This window comes from Engystomops pustulosus, chromosome 2 (genome assembly GCF_040894005.1).
Source record: "Engystomops pustulosus chromosome 2, aEngPut4.maternal, whole genome shotgun sequence".
Taxonomy (NCBI): domain Eukaryota; kingdom Metazoa; phylum Chordata; class Amphibia; order Anura; family Leptodactylidae; genus Engystomops; species Engystomops pustulosus.
This window is the reverse complement of record NC_092412.1, coordinates 174,573,717-174,591,010: the sequence shown is the minus strand read 5'-3', so window position 1 is coordinate 174,591,010 and position 17,294 is coordinate 174,573,717. Positions and strand designations below refer to the sequence as shown.

General features: G+C 38.8%; 1 protein-coding gene across 1 annotated transcript in view; it reads left to right on the top strand.

Moving 5' to 3' along the window:
* The window catches only part of BYSL (bystin like), a 19,648-nt gene extending 2,354 nt beyond the window's left edge, over positions 1-17,294 (top strand). The window contains exons 2-7 of the mRNA XM_072137333.1: positions 5,123-5,285; positions 7,499-7,637; positions 8,008-8,141; positions 8,542-8,702; positions 15,545-15,647; positions 16,723-17,294. Of these exons, the coding sequence (XP_071993434.1) occupies positions 5,123-5,285; positions 7,499-7,637; positions 8,008-8,141; positions 8,542-8,702; positions 15,545-15,647; positions 16,723-17,071 (1,049 nt within the window). The 3' untranslated portion in view covers positions 17,072-17,294. The remainder of the gene's footprint in view (positions 1-5,122; positions 5,286-7,498; positions 7,638-8,007; positions 8,142-8,541; positions 8,703-15,544; positions 15,648-16,722) is intronic.

Genomic DNA, 17,294 nt, shown 5'->3' with positions numbered 1-17,294 from the left:
GTGATACCAACCCCAAAATGGCAACACTGGAAAAAAGCATCTCATCCCGCAAAAAAAAATGCCAGCACATGGCCCCAATAACGAAAAAGTGAAAATTTATAGCCTACAAAAGGGACCAAAGAGGAAACTAAAATCCTGGCAGCTGCAGGTCCCTCCTTCCATTCTGCACCTCGCTGTGTACCCATAAAACAAGTCACACCCACATGTTGGGGGTCTCTGCACTCGGGAGAAATTGCAGAACAAATTGTATGGTGGGTTTTCTATTTTTATCTTTTGGAAATGTGTAAATTTAAGGGCTAAATGAGCATATAACTGGAACAATTTGACCAATCTAAATTTCACCTCCATTTTGATTCAATTACTATGAAGATCTCAAGGGGTTAACAATCTTCCTAAAAGCTGTTTCTGATAGTTTGAGGAGTGCAGACTTGAAAATGGGTTGATTATATACGGGGGTTTTGATACTAAATATGTAACATTTCATTCAAAACTGTATTTATCTGCAAAAGAGTAAATTCTGAAAATACGGAAAATCGCTATTCGATTTGTAAGCCGAGCGACATCAAAATATATTATCCAGACATTTCAAAAATGATGAAAATGTAAAGTAGACACATGGGAAATGTTATGCAGCAACTTATTTAGGTGGTAAATATATCTACCTGAAAATGTAATGATTTTGAATTTCAAAAAAGTGAGATTTTTCAAAAAATTCATCATTTTTTTTTTCTTTTTTTGCAAAATAAACGCAAAACTTATCAGCCAAAATTTGCCACTAAAATGAAGTACAACATGTGGGGAAAAAACAATCTCAGAATCGCTTTGATAAGTAACAGTGTTCAAAAGTTATAACCATATAAAGTGACGCAAGTCAGAATCCAAAAAATGGGGCTGAGCCTTAAGCTGTAAAATGGCTGCGTCCTTAAGGGGTTAAAGTATCCAGTTTAATAATGTAAAGTTCATGCAAGTGAAGTATTGCATTGTATACTTAAAGGACATTGACCACCAGGATGGATTGTAAACCACACACTGATTTACTGGTGTTTGCCCCCTCTGGAAGTATCTGTTCTTACAGGCTCACCACTATGTCAGTGTGCTTGGTTTACAATCCTCCATCCTGGTGGTAGATGTCCTTTAAACAGCAGTAAAATGAATAGGAATAATTTTAAATACAGAATATCTTCCATGTTAGATTTATTTCTGTATTCTCAGTTTTAGCTTCAGTTTCGGCATAGAATTTAAGAACCTCTAAGATATTATTGTTTATCAAAATAGTTTATCACAATCAAATCATACTAAGGCCCACTTCACACTTGTGTTAGGACCTCCTTCATTATCTTCCATCACTAAAAGGATAATAAAAGTTTAAAGACAATCAACCAAACCAAAAACCTATCAATACTCACATCTGCTCATCTTTATCTTGATCCTGGCGCTGTTTTTCATTAAGCTTGACATGCCAGGATCACCTAGAAAAGAAAGTTTGTTTTTTTTTTGTTTGTGTTATTTCTTCGAAGGACAATAAAAAAAAAGAAAATTTACAATTCTTTGTATGAGTCAACAATCAATCGTTATATGATACATAAAGAAGAGAAAAAAACCCAGAACAAAACAGAGAACCATGTGCTATCTATACAAAATACAATCGCTGTCTATACAGATACAAGTGTTATATATCTTCCTTTATTACTGTTATACCCTAATCCCTCCTGTCACACGTTCCTCTCCTATCCTTTTTAATTTTTTTTCTCTCCTCCGTGTCCCAACGTCCTATTTCTTATGTGTCCGATATCAATTTTGACTTTATCTTCCTGAATTACATATCCATATATCCCAACCCGAAAAAAATTTTTTTTACTTGTGGCTCCCCCCCCCCCCCCCTCATACATAAATAGCTCATAATTCCTTAGCTTATTCATCCCCAAAATTACTCTCTCTATCGGAGGTGAGCAATTTGTTTTCCACTTGTTTTGAATCTCTAGCCTAGCTGTTGAACATTGCCAAAGGTATCCTTTTTAGGCTTCGCTAGGCAAAGACACATCTTTCTCTATAATGTTGAGAAGAAATATCTCTGGGGAGACAGGGAGTTTAACCTTACATCGTCTTTGAAACAACCTGGCCACTTGTACCCAGTAATTTGTGACAAGTGGACAGTGCCACCACAGATGAAGATTTGCTTGTTCACCGCATCCTCTCCAGCATTCGTTTATTGTGTTGTTATAAATATTTGCTAATCTATTTGGTGCTAAATGCCATCTTAAAATATTTTTCAGGAAGCATTCGCTGTGATTTAAACACATTAAACTGTTGTTAAATGATCAGAGCCGGTCGCTTAGTAGAAATGTTTTCCCTAATTCTGTTTCCCATTTTTGCATATATGTTAATTTAGTATTTGAGGAACTAAGGGAATTTAGATCCCCATATGCGATTGAGATACCGCCTTTCCATTTATTTTTACCCTCTAAAAAATTTTATAAAGAGTGGCCTACCTACATTGTTGGTGTACATTTTCCCTTGTACTCGTTGCAGAAACGACACCAATTTCTTATAGTTGAGGAACTCACCCTTGGGGATGCTATGTGTGTTATAGACATCCTCAAATGGCCAAAGAGGAGAGGTTTGCAGCTTTCCATTTTTCTGCTGGGAAATCTATATAAGGCACAGGCTAAGAACATCCATATCAACTTCATGCCTAGCCAGGTGTATATCTGACCTGCTGGAATGATAATTGTGCCATGCTGTTATCATTGCCTTAGTGGTGTCAAGCATCAGCCCAGTCATACTATAACCAAGCCAGTCAGCTACAATTAAGTTTTTCAGTGATGTCTGTTTTGCAAACGATTCCTCTATGGTGGTCCATTTTTCCCTCTACATTTTGCCATAAACTTTTTATTGGTTCCATTAGGGTAGCTTCTTGGAATCTTGATAGATTCGGATGTCCCACCCCGCCTAAGCTTTTCGGAGCATTTAATGTTTTTATGGGCAACTGTGGGGGCTTACCATTCCAAATGTATCTATCAATATATTTTTGGATCTTATTTATCTCTTCTTTTGGAAATCTCAGGGGGATAAATAAATCTCATATAATATAGTACAGTAGGTAAAATATTTCTTTTTACAGCAGCGATTTTATTTAACCAAGTAAGGCGGCAGTTTGTCAGATATTTGATTATGTTAGTTATCTTATCATTTAATTCTGTCAGGTTTTTTCCTATAGTTTCTTTAAAGGAAACCTACCACTTAAAAGTGGTAGGTTTATACACATATACATGGCACCAGCTCAGGGTGAGCTGGTGCCAGAGCATATTTTTGTTAAGGGAACAAAGTGCGGTGCGCCGAGTTATAAGTTAATATAACTTATAATACTAAGATGGGGACTTTGTTCCCTTAACAAAAATATGCTCTGGCACCAGCTCACCCTGAGCTGGTGCCATGTATATGTGTATAAACCTACCACTTTTTAAGTGGTACCGTATATACCGGCGTATAAGACGACTTTTGAAGACAGAAAAATCTTCTGTCTTCTCTGGGGTCGTCTTATACGCCGGTAATCGTCTTATACGGCGGCGGTCCCGGTGCATGGAGAGGGCTCACGGGCTGAGCCCTCTCCATAGCCGGTAAGTCTTTGCTGCATATTGCAGCAAAGGCTTACCGGTAACACCCGCGATCGGTGCTAGCACCGATCGCGGGTGTTTGCACAGCGATGGCTGCCGGCAGCCTCAAAAAGACATCGGGGGGAAAATACTCACCCTCCGTTGGCCGCGCTGTGCTGTCTTCAGTCTTCCGCGCCGTCTTCTTTCTTCTGCTGGGCGCCGCCATGTCTTTCCCCGGGTCGGCGCCTAGTATGACGTCAGCAGCGGCGCGTCATACTAGGCGCCTGCCGGGGAAGCTCAATGGCGGCGCCCAGCAGAAGAAAGAAGACGGCGCGGACATCGGGGGAGCAGCGCCGCACATCGGGGCCACCGGAGGGTGAGTATATAAGTTTTTTTTTTTTATGCGGGGCTGTGCTGTATACTACTGGGGGCTGTGCTGTATACTACTGGGGGCTGTGCTGTATACTACTGGGGGCTGTGCTGTATACTACCGGGGGCTGTGCTGTATACTACCGGGGGCTGTGCTGTATACTACCGGGGGCTGTGCTGTATACTACCGGGGGCTGTGCTGTATACTACCGGGGGCTGTGCTGTAATGGTAATGTTGTTGTTGTATGCCTTATGTTTTTGAGCGACAGTTTTCCTGCTATATACCTGCATGTCATAAGAATTTACATTAAAAAAAGGACCATGTTAAATTCAAATCTGTTTTTTTTTTTTAAATTTTTACCGGTGTTTTGTATGCGTTGGAAAAGGGGTAGTTTTATACGGCGAATATATCTTAAACTCTATATTTTAAACAGGAAAGTAGGGGGGTCGTCTTATACACCAGGTCGTCTTATACGCCGGAATATACAGTAGGTTTCCTTTAAGGGAGCCGGCCAACTGTATCCCCAGGTATTGGAAGCCTTCTGGGGACCATAAGTATGAAAAATTTTCTTTGATTTCTCTTTCTAGTGCCGTGGTTCTCTTTATTAGTAGCAGTTTGCTTTTGCTTTCATTGATTTTGTAATATGATACTAAGGAGTATATCTTAACTACCTTTTTAAAGGCGACCAGGGAAACAGCTGGCTCCTCGCATGAAATAATTATATCATCGGCATATAAGCCCACTGTGTACCTATCTCCTCTGATATTTACTCCATTGATGTCTTTATTTGTTTTTACTGCTTGTGCAAGGGGTTCTATAAAGATGTTAAATAACAGGGGAGATAGCGGGCATCCTTGACGGACGGCATTAGTGATCTTAAATTTCTTAGAACAGAACCCCAGGCCGCTTATGAAGGCCGTCGGGCAACTATACAGAAAAGAAAGTTATAATTGGCAGCACGGAGCGTAAGGGACCAGATGTCCCAGCATAGGAGAGAGAGGTGCGGGGGGGGTGTATAATGAGCAGCCCGGAGCACTGGACATCTTGTACCCTACGCTCCGTGCTGCTTATTATAACTTTCTAATGGAAGCACTAACAGAAGCCACAAAAAGTCCATTGATATCCAGTGTAAACAATGCTAATTCTTTATTTTGTGTAGATTACAAGAGTAAAAGCAATGAGTCTGATTCTGAGGATGAAGAGTGGCCTACACTGGAGAAAGCTGCTTCAATGGATGCAGGGAACTACAGTGAGGAGGTGCAGGTGAATCCTGAAGATGAGAAAGCAATTGAGTTGTTCATGAACAAAAATCCACCTCTAAGGTGAGGAATATTTTATTCTATTTAATTAGAAGATTGGTTGGTTAGTATCTGGTGAAAACTACATGAAGTAAAAGCTTCAATTTTGGTGGTGCATTGCTGCTTATTCTGTGTTATCTTGTACAGCTCTTCTTATTTATTTATTTTTTTTCAATGTCCTGTGTGTCTTTTTTTTCGACCTTTCCCTCTGTTTTTAATCCTGGGTCCCATTTAAAAGGAAATCTACCATCAAAATTAACAATGGATAAACCAGGAACACTTGCTATTGCAAACTGCAATGAAAACATATCAAAAACTCACATCAAAGCAGAGGTTTATGCTCAAAAGGGGATTTAAAAATAACAAAAGTGACCAGATTTATATATACCACAATACATAACATCAAAAAGAATCTACACTCCCAAGAAAACACAAACCATTAAATATTTGGTTGCAATCCAGAAATGTTTCTAACCCCTGAAGACTTCCTTGAACGTTCTGTAGTGTGTGTGGGGAGGGGGGCGGTGGTGGTATGAAGCCGGATCACGGGCTGAGCCCTCTTCATACTCCCGGGGTGTTTGCTGCACAATGGAGCAAACACCTGTCGCTAACACCCGCGCACATCTGCCATGGGTGCCTTCGAGCAAAGCCGCTTGTGGCATTTAGAATCTCTGCACTGATCGTCACTCTACCTGACATCATCAAGGAGCGCCTATCCCTCGCCATGACAGCCACGAGTCACACCAAGACCCGAGGCTCTTTTTCTTCTCTGTACTATATGTACTACAATGTGCGATTTGCACATTGTAATATATGATGTGTTAAATCCGCATGTATAGTCATACTGTAGTATATTATAGTATGGCAGTATATGGTAGAATCAATCAGGTAGCCTAGCGTTAAAGGGCATCTACCATCAGAATGAAATACTGTATGCAAGTGAGCCGGAGGGGCTTCAGCCTCCATAGTCCTTTAAAGTACCCTAGAGCATGGCAAACCTTTTAGAGACCGAGTGCCCAAACTACAACCAAGTCCCAATTATTTATCGCAAAGTGCCAACACAGAAATGTAATTGGTGATTTACACTCCCTGCTCTGTCACAGCTTTCATTTATTTCAGCACCCTGAGGAAACCAGTAAAGCAGAAAATAGAAGAAATTTGGATGATCGTTGTAGCTTCCCTCCAGGGTCGCACAAACAGGAAGAATTGTCAGGGCCTGAGCAGGAGCTAACTGTTTTTCCTGGCATTTAACCCCATAACAGAATATAGTGCCCATTTTGAAAAATATAAAAAGTGAACAGAAGGCCGTAAAGTTGGTAGCATGGTAGCACTAAAAACGTCATCAAAAGTCGGGAAAAAAATTACACTGCACACAGATTTGCACATTTTAATTTTTGTAAATGTTAAAAAACCTATATAAATTTGGTATTCCCAGTGATCGTACAGACTTAAAGAATATTGTAGACATGTCATTTGGTGCACTCACTGAAAGCTGTAAAGTCCAAGCCTACAAGAAAACAGAAAAAATGCATTTTTTTTTACACTACATTTGAATTTTTTTTCCCCGCTGCACAGTACACAGCATGGAATATTAAATACCGTCACTATGAAGTGCAATTTTTTACACAGAAAACAAGCCCTTGTACAGCTCCCTACATGAAAAATTTATGGAATTTTGAAGGTGGGGAGTAAAAAATGAAAATGCAAAAACAAAAAAGGGCCTGGTCGTTAAGGGGTTAAACGCACTTATCTCCAGTTCTATGACACCTAGAAACACAAATCTAGATTCATATTGAACGTGAGATTTTAGGTGCCACGGATTCGGTTATCGCCTTCTGAAGAGAGAGGATGGACGCTATCCATGGCTTCCTTCCTTTCCCTGCCAAGGACATATCTCATACGCCCTCAGTGTGGCATACAGATGCCACACTGAGGGCGTATGAGATATGTCCTTGGCAGGGAAATACAGATGGCAAAGGACATATGAGATATATTCTTGGCAGGAAGAGGCCATGAAAAGCAAATATATGAAGATCAACAAAGTTGATGTGCCTAGATCTATGTGTATGTTTCTATCATGCTTCATTTTGATGGTAGCTTTCCTTTAGTGAGATATAATACAAAATTTTATATTATTCCCTGCACTATTCATTTCTACAATTAAAAAAAAATTGCATTGGGATTTCTGTATGAGAAACGGCAATGATTTTTTTTTTTCTTTTTTTTTTTTGCTTTAGACGAACACTTGCAGACATTATCATGGAAAAGATCACAGAGAAACAAACAGAAGTAGAATCTGCAATGTCAGAGGTTTCTGGAAGACCAATGCCGCAACTTGACCCTAGAGTATTAGAAGTCTACAAAGGTGTAAAAGAAGTAAGGTGTTTTTTTTTTTAATTTTTTTTTTTATCCTAGTTAATAAGTATTCTGTTTTCAGTGTTTGGTTTCATGGGGCTTGAACCAAATCCCTGACTTCATTGTATCTGACCAATTTTTTTAAAACTTTATTTGTTGACCATTTGCAGTAAAAGTAAACATATAATAAAAAAAAAATGGACCTGAGATTCAAGAGATTGATGGATACAGGTATGAGCAGGACAGCCATGGGAATCGATCACATTCATATGTTATTTGTGTGCAGGGCCCGGAAACTGTTTCTGCTTATGGTTTTGTTCTGCATATCTGCAATGCTATCTTCAAGTTAATAAATGGAGTTTGGTTAAATCATAATATTTTCTCATTTTAGGTATTATCCTCTTACCGTAGTGGTAAGCTCCCCAAAGCTTTCAAGATTGTGCCAGCTTTGGCAAACTGGGAACAGATCCTATACATTACTGAACCGGAATCCTGGACTGCTGCAGCAATGTATCAAGCAACACGGTAGGCTTTACCATTGGAGACAGGGGTGTGACGTCGGTAAACCTTCGTAGGTGACCTCAAGTCTGACCTAATTATTGGTGGCAATACAGCAACCACAAACGCAAATAACAATTTCCAAAATGGAGGAAGTGCCTCATGAACAATAGAACTTTCAGGCTTTTCTCTGGGAACAGCTCACTAAGTGTTTCACATAATGCTGCACAGTCTAGCAGTGCTAGACTTGGCTTTTATAAATATAGTACTTTTCATGTGTGTTTCTGAATTTGCGATGTTAGAAAACAGTTTTCCCCTTTTTAAATTCTATATCCGAATCCCTCAGAGCAGCTTACCTCTACCCAAATAGGCCTAACAATATCAAGACTGATTTGTTTGCTAATCTATAGTTTTTCTTCCCAACCAGAATCTTTTCTTCTAACCTGCCTGAACGTATGGCACAGCGTTTTTACAATTTGGTTCTGCTTCCTCGCATTCGAGATGACATAGCAGAGTACAAGCGGCTCAACTTTCACCTTTATATGGCTCTTAAAAAAGCACTATTCAAACCTGGTGCTTGGTTCAAAGGTAAATTTGGCATGCAATAAGAATTTTGGAAAATACATGTACATCTAAACCTGTCTTTTACGCAAAATGTATCTCATAAAGTTGTAAAGATTTATTTTAAAGTGATCCTTATGTTTCTAAAAGTGGGGATGGTGTGTTCAGGATGATATGCAGTGTTGGTTTTCCTCCACGCAGAGCATTTTCGTGTTCAAGCACCTAATAGCATATGCTTACTCTGCCCCCTACATTGCTTGTTTGTTGCAAACTCCAAACAGGACTTCTTATGGCTTGCTTTTAAAATCTACAGTACCCAGTGGCCTCTTTGCTGCTTTTCTAACTGGGTTGTCAGTTAAGGTGGATGGCCATGTCTTTGTAGTTTAGTAGTTGTGCGATACTTCTTCCTTTTTAGAGCAATGGATTGCACAGTACGGAGATGTACAGTGCAATATGTTACCCACAGCTGTGCATTGAGACTGCGTTTATGAAATATGTTACCTGTACACACTGGATTTTATTTTGGGCTAGAGTACATATCATTTTCTTCACAAATACATGATACTTTGCGTAGCTGTATCACACAAAATATAAGTGCTGTTAACCACTTGAGGACAGAGCCCTTTTTAGTTTCTTCATTTCCATTATTCACTCTCCACTTAACCTAAAAAATCCATAGGTTTTTTTTTTCCATGTATGGTATTTAATATTCCATGCATTGTACTAGGAAGCTGGAAAAAGATGACTTTTTCAATGCTAACATTTTGTTGGGGACTGTACGAACTTTTGATCACTCTTGGGAAATGGCAAAAGTGGTGGTTTGGGTGCTATTTTCTGTTACAGGGTTCACTGAGAATAACCTTTTTATATTTTAATTGGGCATTATGAGATGCAGTGATCTTTAACATGTTTTTGATTTTATTTGTTAATTTCTGAGGAAATGGTGATTTTAGAATTTTTTTTCTATTAGCTATGTTACGGACCCCTCTCCATACAGAACTGGTGTTTGCGGCATATTGCAGCAAACATCCACCACAAGTACCAGGTTCCTGCCGGCAGCGCATGAGCATTACTATCTTGGCTGTCATTGTTGCTCCCCATGACGATCTGTCGCCATGACAGTCTCAGGTCTTTATGACCCGAAGACTTTTAATTCCTGCCAATCTGTTACAATATGCCAGTGGTATATTCTAACAGATTATGTGCAAAAACCCCACATAGTGCTATACTGTAGCAGCCGCCCTCAGTGTCCTAAGGCCCCGTCATCCGATGTGACATTAAAGAATGGAGGATGTGCACCATTAAATACATGAGCACATGTATAAATGTTTGTATGTATATATATATATATATATATATATATATATATATATATATATATATATATATGTGTGTATGTACAGTATATCTTTAGGGAAGGGCTGCCATGGAGCCCTGCCTCTCATGATTACGGCCTTGGTTTATACTGTAGTATAGCAGAATAGAGTAGGATTGATCAAACCACCTAAGATGGTTATTACTGTAGTACCGTATTTTTAGCGCCCCCCCCCCCCCCAGGGGGTCTAAAAATAGTACAGAAATAAGTCCTACCCCATTTACAGTTAAAATAATAAACATGTTAGGTATTGCCACATCCAAAAAGATTAATCAATATAAAAAGTTATTCCTGGAAATGGCTCCAAAATATCCACTTTTTTTGTCTTTTTGCAACTCAAAAAACTGAAGTAAAAATATATGGTCCCATGGCTGGTATCTATGTAAATGTCATCAGATCCCGCAAAAAAAATTACCTTTGCAGAGCTCTGTACACCAAAGTATTAAAAAGTTATCGTCAGAATATGGCAAAATTAAAGGTTTTTTTTCCCCTACAAAAGATGTTAATTACACTGTCTAAATTTGGTATCCCCAGAATCGCATCAACCCAAAGACTAAAGGGGGAAGTTTCATTTGGAGCATACAGTAAAAAACGTAAATAATGAGAAAATGGTGCTAAAGTGTTTTTTGTCAAGTTCACTGCATATGGATTTTTTTGTTCCCAGTATATGGCATGGAAAATTAAATTGCCATCACTAGGAAGTAACATTTGTTAGGCAGAAAACAATACATCCTAAAGCTTTTTGTGCGGAAATATAAAAGCTGTAGATTATTAAAGAAGTGGAGCAAAACACGAAAAGAACTTCTAGAGAACTTCTCTTTAACCCCTAGGCGCACCAGGACGTTATAGTACGTCCCCGGGGCTAGAGACTTAGCGCAAGAGGACGTTCTATAACGCCCTGCTTCTGGCACGGGCTCACGAACGGAGCCGGTACCAGAAGCAGCGGCTGTCAGCTGTCTAGTACAGCTGACAGCCTGCGCTAACACCCGCGATCGGAGCCGGCTCCGATCGCGGGTGTTAACCCCTTACACGCCGCGGTCAAGCATGACCGCGGCGTGTAAGGGTGTTTGCGCTGTGGATAGAATCCCCCGTGCCGCTTACCGGGGGATCCGATCCTCTTCTGGGCAGCTCCGAGGACTGGCATGTGCCCCGGAGCTGCCCGGTCTACCTGGCAGTCAGACCCCTTCCGGGTCTAACTGTAAACTGTCTGAGCATGCGCAAGCTTGCTCAGACAGTTTACACTGCTCTACAATAATAGTATTGTAGAGCAGTGTATTGAACTTGAACCAGTGATCAGAGCATCACTGGTTCAAGTCTGTATAATTAAAAAAAAAAAGTCAAACACTAAAGTTAATACATTAGAATAAATAAAAAATAAATGCATTAAAATATAAGCCCCTAAAATGTCACTTTCCTATAAAAACACTTAATAAAGTATAAAAAACACAAAAACACAAAAAAACCCTGCATATTTGGTATTGCCGCGTCCGTAACAATCTGTATAATAAAACAGAATCGTTACTGGACCCGCACGGTACACGCCGTAGAAAAGAACAACTCTTCTTGCAAAAAATAAGCCCCTAACCAGATTTGTCAGCCGAAAAATAAAAAAGTTATGCATATGAAAAGATGGTGATGCTAAAATGAACAAGATTTTCTCCAAATTGGTTTTTATTCAGTACAATTGAATAAAATACACAAAACCCCCACATATTTGGTATCCCTGCGTCCGTAACAATCTGCATAATAAAACAGAATCGTTATTAGATCCGCAAAGTGAACCCCGTAAAAAAAAAAAAAAAAAGCTCCAGAAAAAAGATCATTTTCAATTAATACCCTATAAAAATGCTCTAAAAAGTGATTTAAAAAATGTTATGCACTCTAAAATAAGACCACTAAACAGAACAATCCTTCTCGCAAAAAATAAACCATTTAAACAGATTTGTGAGGCAAAAAATAAAAAAGTTATGCATATGAAAGACAGTGATGCTAAAATTAACAACATTTTTGCCAAATTACTTTTTATTCAGTAAAAATGGGAAAAAATAAAAAATCTATATAAATGAGGTCTTTTTGGAATCGTGGCGACCCATAGAATAAAAATAATATACTATTTTTATGGTATGGTAAACGGCCAAAAAAATCCCATAAAAATCTTCCTGAAAAGTGATGATTTTCATTTCCTCCACCAAGAAAGAGTTAATAAAATCTCACCAATTAGCCTATAGATTCCCCCAAATTGCATACCAGAAAAGTGCATCTCATGTGGCAAAAGAAATAAGCCCCTATAGGTCCACATTAAAAAAAAAAAAAGAAAAAAATTATAGCCTGTACAGTACAATGTGACATAGCAAATCTGATCTGGATGGCGCCTCCTTCCCTTCTATGCCCGGCCGTGCGCCCATACAGCAGGTTACCACCACATATGGGGTATCACTGTACACGGGAGAGATTGGGTAACAAACTTTGTGGAGCCTTTATTCATTTAATCCATTGTAAATGTTTAATTTTCCACCCAAAATGGGTGTATTGTGAAAAAATATTACAATTTGCAGACTGCACCTCCATTTTGTTTTAATTCCTATAAAACACGTAAAGGGTTAACAAACTTCTTAAAAGTGGTTTTTCATACGTTGAGGTGTGTAGTTTCCACAATGGGGTAATTTACGAGTCTCACTATTATTTAGGCCTCTGTGTCAATTAGAAGTTGAGCAGGTCCATCTAAATACAGGTTTTGGTGATTTTACAAAAAATGTGAAAAATGATACCTAAATTCTGAGCCTCATAACATTCTAGTAAAATATGTGGAATCTTAAAAAACCATGCCAACATAAAGCAGACATTTGGGAAATGTAAGTTATGAATTTAATTAGGAGCTATGACTATCTGCATCAAAAGTAGAGAATTTAGAACGTTGAAAATAAAGAATTTTTCCAAATTTTTGCCAAATGTAGTTTTTTTTCATAACTAAACGCAAAAGATTTCATCCAAATTTTTAAACTAATTTGAAGTACAATGCGTCACGAGAAAACAATCTCAAAATCCCCTGGATATCTCATAGCGTTCCAAAGCTATAACCACTTATAGTGACACAGGTCAGATTTGAAGAATGGGGCCGCGTCCTTAAGGCCAAAAGAGGCTGAGTCCCGTAGGGGTTAAAGGGAGTCTACCACCACTCCTAAACGTTATACTCTTCAGACAGCATATTGCAGAGAAATGCACAGGATTTTTCTACATACATGTAATTTTATCATCATGATATCCGTTTCCTAGAAGCTTTTGTTAAACTCCATATGCTAAAAAAGTACTCAGGGCAACTGTAGCGTTGCTATTTCTTTTTGAACCAATGGGTTACGACTTCTTAGGCTGCATTCACACACTCCGTTGGATTGCATTTCTAAACACAATCCTTTTGGAATGGGAGGGGGCTTGGCCCGACTGTATATGCATTTCCATTGAAACGCATGTGATCGGTAGAGGGTGCCCAGTGTTTTACAATGTTTACATGCAAAACACTGGGTACTCGTTCCTGATGGCATGCATCTCAATGCAAATTTTTTTATGCCATGGGGCCCCATCACGTTCCAATTGAACTGTTTAGAAACGCAATCCAAATGGAACATGTGAGTAGAGCCATAGGTTTTATGCACTGCACAGGTGCCGTAGATCTCTGTGGGGGCATGATATGTGCGTTCGAATCCCTTTACCCCGTATGGTCATGTGCAGAGGGCCTTGCAGGACAAAACTTGCAGGAAATTTACATTTTTTTGTGCCTACTCCTACTGGGTCTTCAGGGAGTAATTTCAAATCACCATGTCACAACACTCTCTGATCTGGTAGAGGAAAAAATAATCTTATCCAAGAGGAAATTCTTGGTGACTGTATGATACTCTGATTCCAATAGGGCGGCACCACTGCCGAGGCCAGTTCACTCCTTGGTTTAGGATCCTGCAATGGGTCCTAGTAGGGATAGGGCAAGAAACATAGGGGGAGATCAGTCTACAACAGAATTCTGTCATCATTTGCACTAAAAAAAATACCCTGTCTACTCCACATTTATAAAGGGTTTTTGACCTTTTTTTTGGCTCTTAGGACTAGCTCGACAAAGGGGTGTGGCCTTTTAATTGGGACGTGGCCTTTCTGCAAAAAGGGTCGTGCGGCAAAAATTTTCCTGACCCAACTCAATTTTGTGCTAACTTTCTGGCGTAAAATAAGCCTAATAGGAGGTGCAGAGTACGACTAGACAGTCTTATACTGCACCAGATTTATCATCCAGCACCAGACACATGTATGAATCTGGTGCAGAATTCACCAGATTCTCAAAAGAAAATGAAAAGCGTGCATATAAAGTCAACAAGAGGCAAGGTATCCTGGCGTCTAAAGGACTTACTGATTTTTATATTCACACTTTTAATTTTATTAAACAAAGTGTTTTACTCTAAAACCAAAGGATTTGCACTGTTTCTTACCCAATCCCTACAAGGACCCATTTCAGGAACTCCGACATGGGAGTGAATTGGCTTTGGCTGTGGTGAAACCCTATTGAAATCAAAGTATTGAACCATCAAAGTCACAAAGTGCAAGGGATCCCTTTTGGATTGAAATCCTCTTTAGTCTTGTTGAGGAGAGTGTTGGAACATGGTGCTTTGAAAGTGCATCCTTCAAGACCCGGTAGGAGTGAGCACTGACAAAATGTAATTTTCTATATGTACCATACTTTTATTTTCTGGGAGTGAAACAATCTGCCAGAGGCTCCTGTGATATATCTGCTTTACAAATACTATCTTTGTTTGTACAGGTGGTCCCCTACTTAAGGACACCCGACTTACAGACTATCCATAGTTAAAGACGGACCCCTCTGCCCACTGTGACCTCTGGTGAAGCTCCCTGGATGCTTCAGTATAGTCCTAGACAACAATGATCAGCTGTAAAGTGTCTGTAATGAACATTTATTGATAATCCTTGGTCCAATTACAGCAAAAAAATTTGAAACGCCAATTGTCACCAGGGCAAAATAAAATTTTGTCTGGATCTACAATTATAGAGTATACAGTTTCGACTTACATACAAATTCAACTTAAGAACAAACCTATGGACCCTATCTTGTACGTAACCCGGGGACTGCCTGTATTATATTGGGACAAAACTTTTGCTCATGAGACATATGGTTAGGGTTAAAGCAGACATGCCAGTACTCAAGGTCCAGAGGACACGACCTTGGTTCACTAACTGACTCCTTAACATAATATTTGAACCTGTATAATGAAATAATGTGTTTATGAAATCCATTAGAATTTTTCTGTAACACGGTGGCAGAAGACTTGGGTAGGTGGTAGACTCCCGTTGAGTATCAAAGATTCTATTAAAGAAACTTTCACAAATTTTCTCAGTTCCGACAGCTAAACTTTTGAGATTAAATGTCACAATTGTTAAATGGTGTAGGTCATTATTCTGCTCAATTCACAACGATATTGTTATCTAACTCTTCATCTAGGAATCCTCATACCTCTTTGTGAATCTGGAACTTGTACTCTGAGAGAAGCAGTGATCATTGGAAGTATCCTGACTAAATGCTCTATTCCGGTTCTTCACTCCAGGTATATATATATATATATTTTTCTCTTTTCTGTTACCTACAAAGTTGTCAGCTATTTACCTATGTAAAGTGGACTTGTGGTTGCTACTGACATGTATGTTGCATTCCCCATTGAATTACAGTAAACCCCTTGACACTTTCATAACTGCCATAGCACGTTTATAGACGTCAAGACAGTGGCCAATTTCAAGTGGCCCAATATTTAGCTTTTTCATAACCTGTACATTGTGACCATGCAATACAGCAGTTTCCCACCAAATATGGGTTATTGGCATACTCGGGACAAATTGGGTATCAAACTTTATGGCAGTTTTTAGTAATTTAATCAATTGTGAATGTGTCATTTTTGGCCTAAATGAATGCATTCTTCTTAAAAAGATAAAAAAAACCATTTCAAAATTGCATCTCCTTTTTGTTTTACCACCTATGAAACATGTAAATGGTATTAACAAACTTCCTAAAAGTGGTTTATCCTACAATGTGGGGTGCAGTTTCTATAACGGGGTTGTATTATTATTTAGGCCTCTCAATTGAAAGGGCCTCATAACATCCTAGGAGAATGAGGACGCCTAAAATTCTTGCCAACACAAAGCAGAAATTCGGGAAATGTTAGTGATGCCACCCAAACAACTTGAAACTATCTGCCTAGAAAGCAGACAACTTTGGCTAAAATTTTTAAAAATTCTTATTCTATATTCTTATATATTATTAATTCTTCAATTTTTCAATTTATTTCATAACTAAATACAAAACAAATCATCCACATTTTTCAACTAACACATAGTAAAATGTGTCATGAGAAAACGGTCTCAAAATTATCTGCATATGTTAAAGCATTCCAAAGTTATAACCACTTATAGTCACACATGCCAGATTCTAAAAGTAGGGCCTGGTCAGGAAGGTGAAAACTGGCTTTGGTTTGAAGTGAGCCCCTCTCCAGGAATTAGTATTAGTATATAGTGAGCCAGAGGGAAAACAATTATGTTCTTTAGGTTCTACAATAAATGTAGAATTCATTTACTCAAGTTTTTTTTTTCTACTTGTATTAATGCTTACTCTTTGTTTTTTTGCTACAGTGCTGCTATGCTGAAGATTGCAGAAATGCCATATAATGGAGCAAACAGTATCTTCCTTCGGCTTCTCATAGATAAGAAATATGCCCTTCCTTTCCGGGTTCTTGATGCTCTTGTTTTTCACTTCTTGGCTTTTCGTGCAGATCGTAGAGAACTCCCAGTACTTTGGCATCAAAGTCTTCTTGCTCTCTGCCAGCGATATAAAGAAGATATATCCTCAGAGCAGAAAGAGGCTTTACTAGAACTATTACGAACCCACAGTCATCCACAGATGGCTAATGAAATTCGTAGAGAGTTGGTTAATTCTAAGTCTAGAGATGTTGAATGCACCACACCTATGGGCATGGACTGAGCAACACTGATTATTATACCAGGGCTGAAATGTTACTTTCATTCTCTCAACACAAAAACCTGAAACTAAATATTGCTGGAATGCTAAATGGACTGTCAACAAGTTTTTACCGCAGTAAACGTGCCTGTTTACCAGTTAAGAAAATTGAGCTCGAAAGTTAAAATAAAATGAGCTGAAGAGATGACTCATCAGTTCAAATGCCCATATCTTGGGCTTTATAGTA